The 16707-nt window shown below is 50.1% G+C and overlaps 5 protein-coding genes and 2 non-coding genes across 7 annotated transcripts; 1 reads left to right on the top strand and 6 right to left on the bottom strand.

The window, feature by feature from the left end:
* Positions 1-145: 145 nt before the first annotated feature.
* cpcB (40S ribosomal protein RACK1) lies at positions 146-1578 on the bottom strand (the record flags this gene model as incomplete). The annotated part of the gene is made up of 4 exons (XM_043296578.1): positions 146-571; positions 803-1120; positions 1234-1360; positions 1499-1578. 4 exons carry the CDS (start codon positions 1576-1578, stop codon positions 146-148), a joined length of 951 nt encoding a protein of 316 aa, XP_043152513.1.
* A 533-nt stretch (positions 1579-2111) lies between these two features.
* Asppvi_000268 (succinate dehydrogenase assembly factor 2) lies at positions 2112-3070 on the bottom strand (the record flags this gene model as incomplete). Its single annotated transcript, XM_043296577.1, has 2 exons — positions 2112-2539; positions 2611-3070. The coding sequence occupies 2 exons, from the start codon at positions 3068-3070 to the stop codon at positions 2112-2114; spliced, it is 888 nt and encodes a 295-aa protein (XP_043152512.1).
* Positions 3071-3705: 635 nt separating this feature from the next.
* Asppvi_000267 (emp24/gp25L/p24 family protein) lies at positions 3706-4653 on the bottom strand (the record flags this gene model as incomplete). Its single annotated transcript, XM_043296576.1, has 4 exons — positions 3706-3724; positions 3804-4104; positions 4191-4317; positions 4441-4653. 4 exons carry the CDS (start codon positions 4651-4653, stop codon positions 3706-3708), a joined length of 660 nt encoding a protein of 219 aa, XP_043152511.1.
* A 778-nt stretch (positions 4654-5431) lies between these two features.
* On the bottom strand, positions 5432-9136 carry Asppvi_000266 (uncharacterized protein; the record flags this gene model as incomplete). Its single annotated transcript, XM_043296575.1, has 2 exons — positions 5432-6577; positions 6635-9136. The coding sequence occupies 2 exons, from the start codon at positions 9134-9136 to the stop codon at positions 5432-5434; spliced, it is 3648 nt and encodes a 1215-aa protein (XP_043152510.1).
* A 2734-nt stretch (positions 9137-11870) lies between these two features.
* On the bottom strand, positions 11871-11984 carry Asppvi_000265. Its single transcript has one exon. It is a non-coding gene; the product is annotated as a tRNA-Leu (tRNA).
* Positions 11985-12270: 286 nt separating this feature from the next.
* On the top strand, positions 12271-12384 carry Asppvi_000264. Its single transcript has one exon. It is a non-coding gene; the product is annotated as a tRNA-Leu (tRNA).
* Positions 12385-13170: 786 nt separating this feature from the next.
* Asppvi_000263 (uncharacterized protein) lies at positions 13171-14274 on the bottom strand (the record flags this gene model as incomplete). The annotated part of the gene is made up of 1 exon (XM_043296574.1): positions 13171-14274. The coding sequence occupies one exon, from the start codon at positions 14272-14274 to the stop codon at positions 13171-13173; it is 1104 nt and encodes a 367-aa protein (XP_043152509.1).
* Positions 14275-16707: the final 2433 nt, after the last annotated feature.

Genomic DNA, 16707 nt, shown 5'->3' with positions numbered 1-16707 from the left:
GACATGTCGGAGAAAAACCCTGGGCCCAGGCCCGGAGTGCTTCATTGCTCATGGCTCATACATCCCAACCAATGCCAGCGCTTTCTTTTTTATAACAAAGAAAAAACATGGATTTCCTCTCCTCCGCCTAAACGCTCGTCATCATCTATGCCCTCGACATGACACCCCAGGCACGGATCTTGTTGTCAGTGTAACCAGCGAACAGAGTCTGGCCATCAGCGCTCCAGGCGAGAGAGATACACTCGGGCTCACGGGCCTTGGAGCTCTTCTCAATGAACTCGGGCTTGAGCTCATCAACCTTGCTCTTCTTCTCGAGATCGAAGATGGTGATGGAGCTGGCGGTGGCGGCGCAGAGCCAGTAGCGGTTGGGGGAGAAGACGAGGGCGTGGATCTCGTCGCCGGCGTGGAGGGAGTAGAGGTGCTTGGACTCGTTGAGATCCCAGAGCATGGTGGTGCCGTCCTTGCCACCGGAGGCGCACAGGGATCCATCGGGGGAGATGGTGACGGTGTTGATGTAACCGGTGTGACCGATGTGGTCGGTCTGGAGACGGCAGGAAGCGAGCTCCCAAACCTAATGGGTACGTTGTGTTAGCTTCGATCTCCCAGGGGAATAAAAGAGCTAATCCCAAGTAAAAAATGTGCAAAACCAAATTGCGAAGTGTCCATCAGGGCATTGGTGATTGTTTGTCTCATGGCCGTGGAAGGCTCTGAAGTAGCAAATACGTAATATGCAAAACATCATTTGGGCAGACGGTTTCGGATTCGGCTGTACATCGCGCCAGGGAAGACCAGATAAACGTACCTTGACGAGCTTGTCCCAGCCAGCGGAAACGATGACGGGGTTCTGGGGGTTGGGGCTGAAGCGCACGCAAGAAACCCAGTCGGCGTGGCCCTTGTCGGTGATGGTGAACTTGCAGTCGCCGAGGGTGTTCCACAGCTTGATGGTGCGGTCACGAGAACCGGAGACGATCTGGCGGTTGTCGGCGGAGAAGGAGACGGAGAGGACGTCGTTGGTGTGGCCAACGAAGGTACGGGTGGTCTCGCCGGTAGCGAGCTCCCACAGGCGGAGGGACTTGTCCCAGGAGGCGGACAGAGCGTAGGCACCGTCAGAGGAGATGACCTGCACGGAACACACGCTGTCAGCCAATCTGGTGATATTTTTTCGGCTTCCTCCACCAGCGATTGCCAATCCTTGTACTCTTTCTAAGCTCAATGGGATTTCGGGTAGCATACACAGTCAGAGACGATGTGGGAGTGACCCTCGAGGCTGCGCTTGGGGTAACCGTAGGCCTGCTCGTCGCGGGTAAGGTTCCAGATGATCAGGGTCTTGTCGCGACTGCCAGAGAGCAGCATGTTGGGGCTATTCGAAAGAAACATCCAAGTCAGAATCTATTTGTCCACATGCTCAACCAATGCCCAAAGTCTTCCAAAACAAACGTTTCTTCATCCTTTCGGCATATGATTTTCTTGCAACTTTCGATATTCGGTATTCCCTTACTTCTCCAGAGAGGTAGCCAGGGAAGTAACCCAGCCATTGTGGCCCTCAAGGGTACCACGAAGAACCATCTGCTCAGCCATATTGACGATGAAGGGGCCGCGAGAGGAGGGAGGAGGATGAACGCGGGCGGAGCAATTGTCGTTGACTCTGGGCCTGAGATAAAATCGCAGCGCTTGAGGATGGAGGAGCAGAACCAGCGTTGCCCGCCTAAGCCCTAAACTAGCCCGTTCTGCCGCTGGTTGTGTGGTCCACAAGCCCTAAGCCTAAGCGAGTCACATGACCCGGAACTATACAGAGTCGATATCGCGATACATAGCTGCAATCAAAAAGGTTGAGATGACCTCATTCATGCAGATTTTCTTGATGGTTGTATCGCGATTCTGCGAGTTGACCAATTTGAGCATACAACAACCAGCAACCTAGCATAGGCAGAGGACCATAGTCACGCACCATGAGATACCATTAGAGACAATGCTGTGAAGGCTTTGATATCTCCAGCAGAGCGCTCAAAATATTCAAGGCATACTATAGTACAAGCTGAGATATACAGTACACAAATATCCGTCCCTTTGCGTCGTACCTTGATCTGCCCTTTAGTAGTAGCAGTCAAGGCCTATTTATCAAAGACCTGGATGTCGGGCATTCTTCCTAGTCCAGTACCCCCAGTCTTCTTGTTCTTCGCAGCATGGAATCCAACAGCGCTCTTATCGCGCACATGCTGTCTCAGAAGCCTGAGGACCTCCGAGTCGGCCCACCGCGAGGGGACAGGCCTATAAGCAGCCTTGTAAGCACCAACGGTCTGCTTCCACTCACCACTCTTGGCTCCGGTGCGTTTCCACGTCTCTGTGACGGTATCCTCGGCTGGGCCGTCCGTGGCAGACGGAGGGTCCTGCGTAGCCCAGTAGTAGATGTCCCAGTCATTCTCGTCCAGGAAACGGTCGTACTCCTGGAGCTGTTCTGGCGTCATATCTTTCAGATAGACATCGGCGAATGTGGATAGCAGCAGATCCGACTCGAGGATACCTCGCTTTCTACTCTGATCTGCATTCGGTCCCTCTATTAGCTTCAAGGACCAAGGACCGTAGGAAGCGAACGGAAAGAACTAAACTTACACAACAATCGAGCCCTCATGGTCGCCGGGTCCTCTCCAGTTCGCTTCAGCGGCTCAACCTTGAAGGTAATCCCTTCCATCTCCCCAACACCAAGCTCCGGTTTCTGTGCGCCGGGCTGCTGTCTACCACCAGTGTAATGCTCAACACGGCCTGGATAGGGATCTGCCGGCTTATAGTTTGGATCCACCGCGCTCAAGAGCTCCGGAGGCGGTGTCCTCTCGCCGACACTGGGGAAGTCATTGGTCATCGTCGAAGTTGAATTGGGGACAGCCTGGTTTGGAGGCCTCGAAGTCTGGTATTTGCGGTGCTCCGGAGCTGTAGAGGGCGCTCGATCCTTCCCATTGCCATCATTTGGACGAACAGCCGAGCTGCCGAAGGAGCGACGGGCAATTGTTGCAGTGAGAGAGAAAGGAGACCTCGAGGGCCGCGAGAGGCGTTGAATGAGCCGTGGGGCAGACATTGTAAAGCTCCTAGTCAAGATGAATTTGATATAGAAGCTTAGCAGGGGAGTGTCTCTAGTCAATGAAGCCCAATATCGAAGGTAAGCAACATTAAATAGTGACACGGAATTGACATCATCCGCGGCAATGCAGCGTGCTGTTTGCAGCGTTTGCATCAATTAAACATGCCGATGAGATCGTTATAGCTCGAGTATAACTCGAAGATAACTGAGATCACCGACAGCAAGTATACAATGTGTCAACTAGATGGATTTGAGGAACTCAGATGTGACTGCATGTTGCAACAGCTTGGACTCATCGCCACGACCCTTTCACAACTACTTCGTACGAGTAGCGCATGTGATATTAGAAAGCCCACAACAGTCAATGTGAAGGCGTGAGACGCTCATTTTTCAGGTGATATAGTACTACGAAACAGGAGCACACACTGGAAGCACTTCTATTCATTACAGGTGTCATTTCATAAGTACGGAAATTGAAGCAATGCACCATAAATATACCTGAAAATACACGAGGCCGAATCCCTCAAATACGACTGAAAACTCCGTGTCTGTCATGCAATCCAACGGAGAATCAACCACGAGTAGCCTTGCCCATATGACAGGTGGGGATCAAAACACAACACGACAAGATCTTAGATAAGATGCTTGGACCTGTTCGAAAAAAGAGCAGCAGTTAGTTATGACACCGTCAAACCCACGACGGAAAGAGCGACACGGGAGCTCAACATACCTAAAGTAGGCCCTGAGGTATATAACCTGCCAAACACCCAGTCCGACCAGCATCCCCATAGTGCCAAAAGCAAACCACTTCACACGCTCGTTGGTGCTCTCGTTGGTATCCCGCAGCTTCTGTTCACGGGCCCGCAGGTATTCCATCTCGTTGACGATCTCCGCCACCATCTCCTCGATACGACGGAGATCAGTTTCGACCGGCTTGAGCTTCTCCGCAGCCTGAACGCTGGACCAGTCACGGGCGTCGGCGCCAATCTCGACGTCGAGCTCGACAGACTTGTACGGGTTTGCAACACCGTCTGGGCACGTTTAGATCAGCTCCCGAGTCAAAAGAGTCAAGCCGGGGTATCATGCGAAGCTAGGTAAAGTAAGGGTAAAAACTCACGGTGGGAAACCAGCTTATTCTCAAAGCAAACATCAAACGCAGTGTCCGCAACAGAGGTGAATGCCTGACGAGTCTCGCCCGCGATATCCTTAGGCCGACCATGGTCATTCCCAAGCGCATCCTTAATCTATAGCAAGGAGAACAGTAAGCATCACTTCAGTAAGCCCGATAACAGTAATAACGAAGCCGGAAGTAGCCCCCACGACCCAAACCCGAAAATCTCCCAGGGCAGTGGTGAGAATCAACATACGTGCATATTCACAACCTGCCCATCACCCTTCTGCCCGCTCACAATAGCAGTCACAACGACCAATTGGTCCTTGAAGACAAAGTTGCGTATACATCGCTCGCTGTGGCCGCTGCTGGCGTGCAGGTCGAATTTCAAAGCGGATGAGAGCTGGATAAGGAGCAGAACGAAGATACCGAGGAGTGTCCTCGTGCTGGATTGTGAGGAGGTGCCCATTGTCGATGAGTAAATTGGCCGACAAAGAGGTCGTGGCTTGTTCTGTCGGTGTATTTGAGCAGCGATGGGGCTCTACAACATTATTGATGCCACGCCGCGTCTACGGAGAGCGGCCGGATTAAAGATCTTCCGTCTCCTCCAGTAGTATCAAACTGGCTCTCTGAATCTATGCTATTCTTAATGCCTTCGCATTGAAGAGATTGAAATGATTTGATCAGCAGTCTTCTATGGAATTGCTTGGGAAGGAAAGTACGACTGAATCGTGGACGACGCACGCCCAAGCCTCGCTGCGGACGTCAACACACTACTAGTCTCTACTGTTGATGGGCTGATGATGGATATAATCCCAGATGATATGAAAATTTTTGCTGAAATAGAAAGAATGTAGTCGCTCAGGGGACCGCCCGAATACTGGCTACCCAAAAGCATTATATACACAATCGCACTCCAGTGGAGGCCTTCTGTCAACAAGCCGAGAGAGTCGAGATGCGGACAATGAAACAAGAAAAGGGAAACATAAGATAGCACAAGTGAGTGCAGCGCGAAAAAGCCAACATAAGTTTGCATGCGCAAAGAAATCGTAGGCATATCACTGCAAGGAGTATCACAAAGAAGAAAGACGCAAGGAATGTTTCATCACTGGCTCAGAACGCTCAAAGACACATGTCATCTGCCAACCATTTAACAATTTCATAGTCGCGAATGAATTGGAAGACTCGTCTAGACCAAGACGGGAGAAAAACAAAAGAAGAAGAAGGGGTATATATAATCTGATGCTTCAAACTTCAACCTTCTTGCGACGAACAAACAGACGGGAAAAGCCATTCGAATCTTTGCCTCTGCTGCCAGACAAGGAGGGTCGCCGATCAGCAGGAGGCTCCGGAGGACCTGTGCTCCTGAGAAAGCTCGCTAACGCACTGGTTTCGGTCTGCTTCTCAGGCACGGCGGACAACCCGTACCCAGCGTGAATTGCTCCTCCGTTACGCTCCATGCCAACCTTGACAGTATAACTGGACTGTCCCGTCAAGTGACCTTCCTGTTGTTGACGCAGCGATGATTTCGAGGATTTCACGGAAAGGGATTTGTCAAAGGAAGTATTTCGAAGAAGCCGTGCCTTCATGGCTGACGCACTTCCAAGTCCTGTGGAAGTGCTTTTCGATGTAGGCATATTCAAGGCCAGAGGCTGGGGCTCAACCTCCGGCGGAGGAACATTACGCAGGAAATCTATCAGGCTCTCCTCCTCCCGTTTAGGCTTGGAAGGTTCTAGAAGCTCTTCAAGATATTCGTCGTCGTCCGAGTCATCAATAGCATAAGGATCCCGCACCCTACGTTGTTTCCGCGCCGGCTGAGGATCGGTCGAATCCCTACTGCTGGACAGATTGGCCGCACTGACCGACGAGGCCCCTTGTGCAGTTGAACGGTTGGCGGATTCGAGAAGGGCTGTGCGAGAACCGACGGAAGCAAGTGACCGAGTAGCCATTGAGCCTCCTCGTGTGCTAGCAACAGAAGGAGCTCCTTGTCTCAATTCATCCATGTCCATGGTCTCCCGAGACACCCCAACTGTGCGTGGGACCTGGTGAGCCCCGATATTCGGCGGTCCTTCTCGGAGAAATTCAGCTAATTCGGCTGTCCGATGCCCTCGTGGTGCCACAGCTGAACGCGCTTCCAGACGTGGAGCGCCGCTGCGGGGGGAGTTCCTGTCTCTCTGCTCGGGACCTGTGCTAGGTATCTGAATGGGTATGTATTTCGCCCTCTCGGAGGACGTAGACTTCGATGCCCTTGGAAAGTCGGTCGGTTCCCTAGAGGATGATTTGGATGTCCTTGGCCTAGGTGTTTCACTTCCAGGAGGGCCAGTATTCTTAAGAAAATCGGCCAAATCCGCGGTTGGTGATCGCTGAGGCCGCCGTCTGGGGGAGTCCAAGTCCTGTTCAAGGGTCAGCTTTGGGGTTCCGCAAAAGAGGGTTTTTCAATTTGAACAGACCTCTATATCCCTCATGTTTTTGGGTGTCAGGGTATAATGAATCGTCTCCTCGCTCTGAATCAATTCATCCAATCCCGATTTATCATCATATACTGAGTCATGAGTGACAGCGGATGCTCTACTGGTTTCTGAAGAACTGCGAACAAGGAAAGTAGCGGTGTCGGTTTGGCGACTAATAAGGCCCTTGAGCTTGCTCGAAACCTGCGACGTAGTTGACCCCGCAGTCACTGGACGCTTCTCCCGATGGCTGCCGAAACTGTCGGACCGGCGAGATTTTGGGTAAGTAGACGAGGCTACCGAGGTTGCGGGGCGTGATATCCGTTGAACCGCTGCGCGCTCAGTCCCAGAACTGCCAGGGGTAGCTAATCCCGGGCTCGTTGGCGTGAAAGACTGCAGGCCTGCGGTGTCCAAGGACAAGGGAACGGGTACGGGCCGAGTCCGCGGTCGATCAGGAAGAATTGCCTCTCCGGCTTTGGAAACCGGTTCGGTAACCTCTTTTCTAGAGGATTCGGCTGTGGCCGGTGCCAATCTTGAGGGTTTGCCGTCCACGGTGAGATCAGACGCCCTGGCAGGAGGGGCTTGCGCGGCGGTTAAGTCCTCATCAGGGGTCTTGGAGGCGTCAGAGCTACCGGCAGGGCGGGACGACTTGGCGCTTTCCCCTTGCATCTGCAGTCCATGGTCAACGACAGTCACAGTCCGCAGCGCTTTTTCTTCCGCTGGCGATTCACGGGCACCCTGAGAAGAATCCTTATTTGTAACCCGTTTTGGTCGCTGCAACGCGGCCAGCTTTGGCGGTTCGCATAACCCATGTCCTTCGATAACCTCGGAAACTAACTCTTGCTCATCGCTCAATGATGCCGTTGATGTACCAGTGCTACTCGCTTGACTTGTAACGGCGTCAACTGACGCCGCCGACGGCGAAGACGCGGTGGTCGCATCCTGCACAACAGCAGAGCAGCTCTGCTCACCGGATGAATAGCCTGTTTCAAGCTGCTCGACTTGTGGGGTCACTGTAGATTTCTGAGAGACTGATTCGTTTGGCACCGCTTGTTCGTCATCCTCATCGTGCTCATACATCGTCTCCAAGCGCTTCTGTTCTTCGCTTGTGGAAGGGGAATTTGCTTGAGAAGCCGGGGCATCTTTTGGAATATCACCTTCGGGGTACGGGGCGCTCGGTAGTGACCGCGATCGAACGTGACGGGTAACTCTGGCACTCTGTGCACTGAGTGGAGTAACCGGGGAGTTCCCTGTGGGTGAAGGGGATTTTGGAGGAGCGAGGGTGAGTACCATAAGGCTGCGAGGCCGCACTTTGTGGGCTACGACAGCTTGCATGGTTCGAACCTCTTGTATGTCGTGCACTTCGCTGCCATCCAAGTCAGCCACATATCCCGGGATCTCAATCTCTTCGACATCGTGCTCGCTCATTGGCAGAGCGACAGATGCCGGATCAAGCTCCTTGTTGTGCTCAACACTCGGCGACACGGGCAGACTGGGTGGGCGTTCATCGACAGTAACGATGCTGCTTTTTCTGCTGCTAGCCGAAGGTGCAGTCAATCTGCGACGCTGAAAGGACTCCCTCGAAACCGTCCGAGATAGGCTACGCGTTCGAACACGTCTTCGCCAGGTTCGCCACAGTCTTCCTAGTGTCGGGTTCAAAGCTAGTTTTTCCATGTCCAGATCCTCCACCACTAGCCTATCCATACTGCCTCGCTCGGCGCCAGATTCGGTCACTTCGTCATGATTGTCGCTGAGCTTCACAGATAACCGGGACCGCGCAGTTTCACCTGCAATGATGAGGGCCTGTTCTCCAATGTGCTCGATGATAGACGTTAGAAATATCGCGGCGGCCGGAGTGATGTTGCCCACGTGGCTGTTGAATCTATGCGGAATCCCATCGTCAGACTCAACAAGCCGGTCTTGCGCGATGTACTCGTCTTCGTCGTCTTCCTCCATGTCGCCCAACCTCGTGTACACCATGCATCGAAGCCGAGTCAACTTCCAAGAACGGACAAGGTCAAAGTCATTGCCGGAAGTCTGCCCGCCGCGAAATTCAGATTGTTCATCTTCCTGGCCGCCCATGTACTCACACAGCTCATCATCCGCAGCAGAGACGACTTCTTTCGCGAGTCGCGGTTTGAGGACGTCGGCTATTGCCGGTCGAATGCATGCCAATTGAGTTGACTTGGCGGTTGCCAGAATGTTGTAAAGAAGGTGGTCGAGAAACCCGTTCAAAGCCGAAAGAGCCTCTGGGGTGACAAGAGCGCTCGCGTTAGCACCATTGTCTTCTTCGCTAGTCACAAAGTCCGCAGTGTTAAACTCCTGGTCTGCGGTGATGATTTGAGAAGCTGCAGATGATGCGATGAACGAGGGCGGAGGGTTCACTGGTGGGGGAGAGAGAAGGTGGACGCGTGAGAGCTGGGAGTCGCTGGACATGCTAGTGCTGCGCGAACGCGACAGTGTCCTTCCCAGCTCGGGGGATTCGGGCCCTTTGATGTGCTGCATGATTCTTTATATTGATCGCATGCAGTTAATGGCGGCCTTCCGCGGTTCCGGAGGCTTTCGAGTAGAAGGCTGGTCTCTTTAAAGAGATATACGAAGTACAGAACGGAGTCGCTAGATCATTCTGAAAGAGTCAAATATAATTAGCATTCCGTCAGCCGTGTAGTCAGAAGAAGTGGCTGTGCGCACTGCCTGCTTTTTAGGGGGCCCTGATATTCTTTGCGGCTGCTAACACATGATGGGTACGCAAATAGCACTGCAAACGAAAGTGTTGGAGATGGGACAATGGACCAAAAAACATACCCGTCAGCTCTTAAAGGGAGCAGCTATTCATTCATTCATTCCCGCGAGTTGACAGTCGTCGGATTCTTAGAAGCGAAAGAAAGGTATAGCTGATAAAGAGAGTATGTGAAAGAATGGACTGGCTAAGCTTGGAAGAGGGAACGAAAAGAGAGCTAGAAGGTAGAGGAAAATAAGAATCTGAAGTTGCACTGGGGACTGGCGAAACTTTGAATTCAGGAGGTCTTCCGGATAACTTGGTAACTACAGAGTACTAGTTCAAACGGGTATGAGTTGCCCGGACTATCGTTAGGTTTTCAAGAAGTGCTCCGTAGTCAGGACACGGAGGGAAAGATGCAAATCAGGAGAGGTGGAGACGGTCTTTCTACCATTGAGGTTTGAGGATTGGGATCAAGAGTGGGAGTGGAGAACAGTAGTACTAGTAGAAAGATGACGGGAACAAAATAATAATGTTCATCCTTATAATAGGCGTTCAGGGATAATGATGGATGGCAAGTGTCTAGACTACAACAAAGTTCATGGCTCTAACGTCAGAAGTATCACATCGTCTGTAAAGTATCTAGTTGTGATGAGTTACATTTCTATAAACCAATGTAGATACTCTTAGACCTCCTACATCTGCAGCACGACCAATCTTCCCCACGAGTTGGATACAGTCTCACTCAACACGAGGGACTGATCCTGATCGGCACCAGCTGTTGCCACTCTGTACATTGTCTATCAGTCCACCTTGTAGTGGTAACTCCAGAGGTACGTTGGAAATAATAAATCGTCAATCATAGTAGTACTATACTCCGGAGCAGTACTGGAAACTGAGAATCAACGTAGTTCTTCACTACCTCTACTCCAGTTGGCACTGCTACAAGTAAGAGGTACGGTGTACCTGGGTAGATGAGTCCTAAGGTAGCAGCCAAAGTACTCCGTACCCAGGGAAAGAATAAATGGGGCCGAATTCAGAATTCGGAAAGACGAAAGCTTAGTGGATCAGAAACAGCCCCACCATTCCATCTAAGCGTCCCGATTCCAGGGTCAGGGGAAGAGACCGAATTTGGATGGAAAAGGAGAAGAAGCAGAGAAGAATACACAGACACCCCTGCAATTAATTTGCGAATTCCAGATCGTTTGCCACAATAAGCACTAATCAGGCTCAATCGGATATTATTTGCTTTTTCTCTTCCACACTCGCTTGAACGGCCTTTCCGACCAAAGCAAAATTGGCGTGACAATCCTTCTAAATGGTAGGTGACTCCGTACTTAGACACTCCTCTGAAAACTCTTTTTTCAGACTATTAAGGTACCTTAGACAACGCCGATGGGGGTGGCCCACCAGCTGCAGCAAATAGCAGTCCATCATTTCGATGGCTCTGCGCAATTTCCATAGATCGCATGTCAAGTCGAAGATCGCTCTTAGTCCCATTCCTTCTAAGATCAACTTTCTACACTTGGCTCTTGGCTGTAACAAGCAAGCAGTTACACACAGAGTTCCAAGTAACCTCCCATTGACCCGTCTTTCCATGACCGTATCATCAACTCACATCTGAAGATGACATAAGAGCCCATAATCATATTTCACTTCTTGTCGCAGTAGAAAAATCATTCAGCGTAAGCCACACGTGGTCCTCAGAACGCCTTCAAGCCTTGCCTTGGAGGAATACAGACTGTGGATCACCAATGTCGCCTCGTAACCAATGAATCTATCCACGAGTCAGAGACAGGCTCACTATCGGCCTATCGATTTCCCCGGTTTGAAAATGTATCCGGGATTGCGACTCAGCTGGAAAGTTTATGAACCATGGTTTTACAGCCGAGCAGTTGATAACTAGTTCAGCTGATACAGCTCCGAAGTGTAAATGGCTCATTGAGAGCGGAGAGCACACCATTTTGATCGTGCATTCGGATCATCTTATTGGCACGCTTCCCTCCGACATAGTTTTTATCCTGGGCGAGAGGGAATTAAGTAGTGGGACTGCTAAACTGCTAATCATGGATCTACTCGCTTATTTGCGACTCTTGACTCTCAGTACCTTGTGGCACATGGCTAATTGGTCTGATTCACCTAGACAGGAAACGTAATCGTTTCGGAGATCTCCAGCTGCCAAACATAGTGTTAGGGCTGACCGGCTGAGTGACTGCGCAGGAGCCAGCAAACCAAGCCATTGAAGTTCGGTACTCGCTCTGTTAACCTTTTGAAACTGGAGTTAGATGACTGCACCAACAGCCTCCAGGATCCAGTATGCGCAGGCTGACGTGATCGCATACGATCTTACATGCATTTGCAGAGTGGGCTAACTGCTGTAGCAGTGTCCATTAATTGGGCAACAATCTGACTAAGAATTAGTCTTCGGGTCTTTGGGTCCTATAATGGATCTTGGAAAGGCAAGGACTGAAAGTTAGGCATTGAGAGTGTGCTGAAAAAACCCAGGAAAAAAAAAGAACATGGTAAGACTGGGAGTCGAACCCAGGCCTCTTGCGAGAGTGCATGACAAATCTAGTTTTCTAGAGAAAGCTAACCAGCTTGAGTGCACCACCTTAACCACTCGGTCATCTTACCATTTTGGGTTGATGTTGGCTCAATTTTTTGAACTATTCAACTACGGAGAGCAAGGAAGATAGCAAAAGCAATGCTGATAAAGGAGCTGGGGAGGACCTTTAGAAGGGAGCGATAAGATAATAATAATGTTGCTGATCGATTATGCTTAGGTTTGTTGAGAAGAGATTGTCTGGACGTACCACTTTAGTTTTAATCAGTGTTCTCGGGTACGGAGAACTTTCTTTGTTTAATAGCAGATAGTTCTTCAGAATAGATGGCAAGATGCGACGTCATTTGGCAAAGTAATGGTAAGATGACCGAGTGGTTAAGGTGGTGCACTCAAGCTGGTTAGCTTTCTCTAGAAAACTAGATTTGTCATGCACTCTCGCAAGAGGCCTGGGTTCGACTCCCAGTCTTACCATATTCTTTTTGTTTTTTTGCATTGATCTCTATGGCATGCATGGCACAACGAATGGGCATATGATGCTTTATCCACATTACGGTGCTACGACGTCCTGCTTTCATAATGATAATAGTCGGCTTCGTCTAGGGCTCGCGGTGGCCAGCTGGAAGACTCTCTATCAATATGCCCGCCGCAATTGGTATACACCAGCAAGGGTTCCCAGATAACACTACTCATAATCTGAGAAAATGCAAGAGACGCAACCCACTTCTCATTCCAACACTACTTGAGAGCGAACCATGCTAGCACCCTCCAATCTTCTTGGTCTGAATTGGAATCAGCCTCGGGCCATAAGTCGAACTTGGTCCTGTTTTGACCAATCTTGGAGCATTTCACAGTGTTTGGCCACATGTGGTCAGTCACTAATCAATGTGTCTGGGTTGATCCATGTAAGTTGAGTCATGGAACATCCTGGCATTATGATATGGTAGACGGTAGAGCTATGAGACTCGACGGATAGTTCCTAGTTAACCGCCTGTCTAACGATTAGAGCCCGTCTTCGACGCCGCATTGCATGATGGTGTCAGGGAAGGACAGGCGTCTCTATAATAAAAAGCGGTCCCAGGAATACACCACAATCAAGCTAAAGGGAGTCACAATGAAAGTAAGCAGGGCAAATGATATTCGAGTACCCGAAATGACGTGGACTTTTATGTACATAACTTCATAACGTTTTTGAGTGAATATAGCCGTTGTTTTTATTTATCAAGCATCGTAGAAGAGCTTCCGGTCCACCAGTCCTTTTCAATGCGCTCTATACGAGGCCCAATTTTGAAGGGCATAAGCAACGCCGCCTGCGAAAAAGCTTAGCTCATCGTGGCCGATTTTGACATCATCCCCTGCCAGTCTCTCAGAAAGAAGATGTTCAATCTTATCCAATAGCTTGTTATCGAGTCCTTCAGTCGCCTCAGTCTGTTGCCGGGATCCCCTCCGCTCAGTGAGAGTGGCCAGTTCATCAAGCTCCTCCTGAACAATAATGTTGCGGAATGTACCCAGCACGTGGTCCAGTACATTATCGAGGTACATCCCTGGCGCATTATCAGACTCCAAGTATGGAGATTGCGTGTGTCCCTTTCTAATATCATCAATTCTTTCGCGGAGACGCGCTTTGTATCTGGGCTCGGCAATCCCGTTGATGCCGTTGATGTAGGCAATGAATAGTCTTTTATCCAAGTCAACAATATCACTCGGGTGCTCCTCTGGCCATTGTTTGATTGAATCACTGAGCTCATCATGTTCGAGCGTCTTATCACTCGAATCAGACTCGGCGGCTTGTCCGCCCTGGAGCCGAAGAGCGCCAGATGCCCTCGCCATTTCCATTAATTCATGGCAGGTTAATTCGGTTCGCGGCATCTCGGCCTCTTCTTCTTGTGGCTCTGGCGCCTCGATATAACGCACGTTGGTGTCAAAACGCACCACGGATTCGAACGAAATGAATGAACCGTCCACTGATTCACCATCGTCACCGCAGGCTTCGGACATGGCATCCGAGACATCCGAGGCCTCGTCCCATGTAGAAACCGCATACATTTCGTCGTCCTGTTCATCGGACACAGAAGCGTAATCGTAATCAGAATCGTCTGTCCCGTAGCCAGACTCAGGTTCCTCATCTTCCTCAATATCAGAATACGGCCTTTTCAAAATGGGCTTCAATAGCGACTGCAAAGGATCCTGGCGGGCTGGCGTAAAGGAGGAGGCTAGCGACGTGCCAGCTGTGATAGGATTGGTTGGACTGATGGAGAGCTCGTCCGAGGCATAACAACTGTCCTGGGAAACGGATATTTCGAGGTTGGAGAAAGTCGAAGAGAGAGACTCCCAGGACTTCTTATTCACTGTGTGCGTGCTCATCTTGGTGAGCTGAATAGCCTTTAATTTCTTGAAGTAGGCAAGACTGCGTCGCAAAAAAATCACAGTGTGACTAAAATATTGCGATCCTCGTCTCAATGAGATAGAAGTTCGCAGATTGGATATTGGTGCAAGGAGAGAAGTTGGTAGTACAGTGGTCTCAAGGTGTGGCTTCGAAGGCCTCCGAAGAATCGGTGGGAGTCCATGGCGAAGCTCGTGTGTGAATCTAATTATTCACCTAATGGAGGCAGACGAGGACCCCCTCAGCTGGAATAAACTTGAGACCCATTGCAGAAGCACCTGATGATATTGAAGTTTTATTTGACCAGTCGAGCAAGATGATGATTATAGAGCATGCAATTGTGATCGACTGATTTCCGTTTAATCGAAATATTCGCTTTGTCTCCCTGTCTGCCCTGCAAAACAAATCTGGTTCTGATAGTCTGGTTGGTGTAAGACATATAGACTGTCGCAGAGAATGATGAAGTGAAATAAGGCGCGAGATCGCTGGTATGTTGGGAGCACAACGCGTTGCGTACTGCTAGAACTTCTGCCTCGCGTATTTCAATCGCGATAATAACGGTTTGTGTCTTATACAAGCAGTTGCGATCAGTTTGAGTACTTGATGACACCAAGTCGTCCTTGTGAAGTCATACCCACCTTGCGTGGGATGTTCTGACAACAGCGGGGATCAGAGGGGTAACAATCGAAAGTTGGTGACGGCTTTCGTACGGAGAAATCTCAGATACAGACTGACATCGACGCTTCACGTCGAGCCAGAGAAAACGCGATGGATAAGCCAAGGAAGTTCAGCACAATATACAGTGCCTTGGAGAAGGGGGGAAGAAGGTCAACTACGCGGCGGCTGCGAGGAGTCAGATTTCCGTCATCGGCACCTGACCTTTTGTTGCCTCCCAATGCAATTAGCCTGACGCTTCCCACAATTGGCTTAGCCGCCGCAGTGCTGACATGAGCCGGAGTAAATTTCCTCCGGTATTAAGAAGGATGAGTTCCGTGACTTTCTGCGAAGCCACTCGATTTGTCCATTATTAGATACTGACGATCATGAGTGTCTTTGAGACAGATTCGAGATATCACCAAGAATGTTATTGAACACACACTAATCTCTGCCGCTGAAAATGCTGACCATAACTGAATTCTACTAGAGCTGCCGGCCCAATATTCATATTAAGTCACAGCAGATTGTTACATGACTCGAAGTATTTCCCTCTACGGAGAACTAAGCCTACCCATCCATCGAAGATGTTTCTTTCGTGATAATAAAACCGTGCTCTATTGCCCTCTCTTTGAGGGTTTAAGCTTCACACAATTTGAACAGTGGTTATGCCTTGTTGACACCAAGCTACTAACCCTAGCCATGGAATTCTTTCTTGTGGCTTGCTGTTGTTACTACCTAACCACTGACGGATGATCCCCCCTTGCAAGAACCTAATTTCTCAACTCTGACAGAACATTCAGTGACGCTTTCAGACAGATCTGGTCTAGTCTCGAAAATGCCAAAAAAAGGCTCGCACTTTCTATTCTGGTTTCTGAACCTTTGTCCTATCTTTAGCCCTCGCTCTTTCGAGTTTAATGGACTGAAGAGTCACTCCGCAAGATCGGCTCCCAACCCCGGAACATCATGTGTGTCCTCGTAGCAGGGAGCTTCCCAGTTACCACATGGCTATGGGACACAAAGAAGACTTTGGAGAACAAAGAAATCGGCTGGGGAGAACAACCTAACTCTGATACGAGATTCCTTCTACGGATCATACTTACTGGGCCTGCCAACCACATGAGTTGCTTTCCCGCAGAGAACAAAGAACGCATCACCCCATGGCACAGTGGGTTCATGCCTCCTAAAGGTTGATTCTCATTGAGTACCTTTCTAAATAATTTGAAATCACCTCTGACATGGCAAAGTCTGCAAGCCATTACGATCTAAGCCGAGATTCAGGTCCGAAGATCCCCTAATCTAATTCTTCCCTCACCAGTATACTGGAGATTCGTTACGTGTATAGAGCAGGATAATTTTAAAAAATTTGGCATGAGGACAATCACACAGGCCTTTCTCATAGGCCGTGCCTCGAGACTGACTGCTGTTAGAACTGTGTGTGCGCCTTAAACCCCGAAAGCCAAGTCGTTTCTTTGCATTGTTGTTGTGGGCGCGCATTCTTCCCAGCCCTCGCATTCCGAGACACATTCGCAACAAGCTTATCGACGGCTGTGCCGTTGAAGGGAGCGAATCATTGCTAACCAACAGCTCCACTGAAACATCAACTGTCAAGCAGGATCCAAAAGAGTCAAAGGAGAAGACCAGGGCATTGTGGCCCTATGCTGTCTAGTGTGGTGTTTGTGATGCGTGCTGACGGTGTAGGAAAACCGTATGACGCTTACACTTTTGAACACTCGGGATTGACCAGATGGACGCCGATA

This window comes from Aspergillus pseudoviridinutans, assembly GCF_018340605.1.
Source record: "Aspergillus pseudoviridinutans IFM 55266 DNA, scaffold_1, whole genome shotgun sequence".
NCBI classification, from domain to species: Eukaryota; Fungi; Ascomycota; class Eurotiomycetes; order Eurotiales; family Aspergillaceae; genus Aspergillus; species Aspergillus pseudoviridinutans.
The sequence above is the reverse complement of the archived record's forward strand: the minus strand, read 5'-3'. Positions and strand labels throughout refer to the sequence as shown.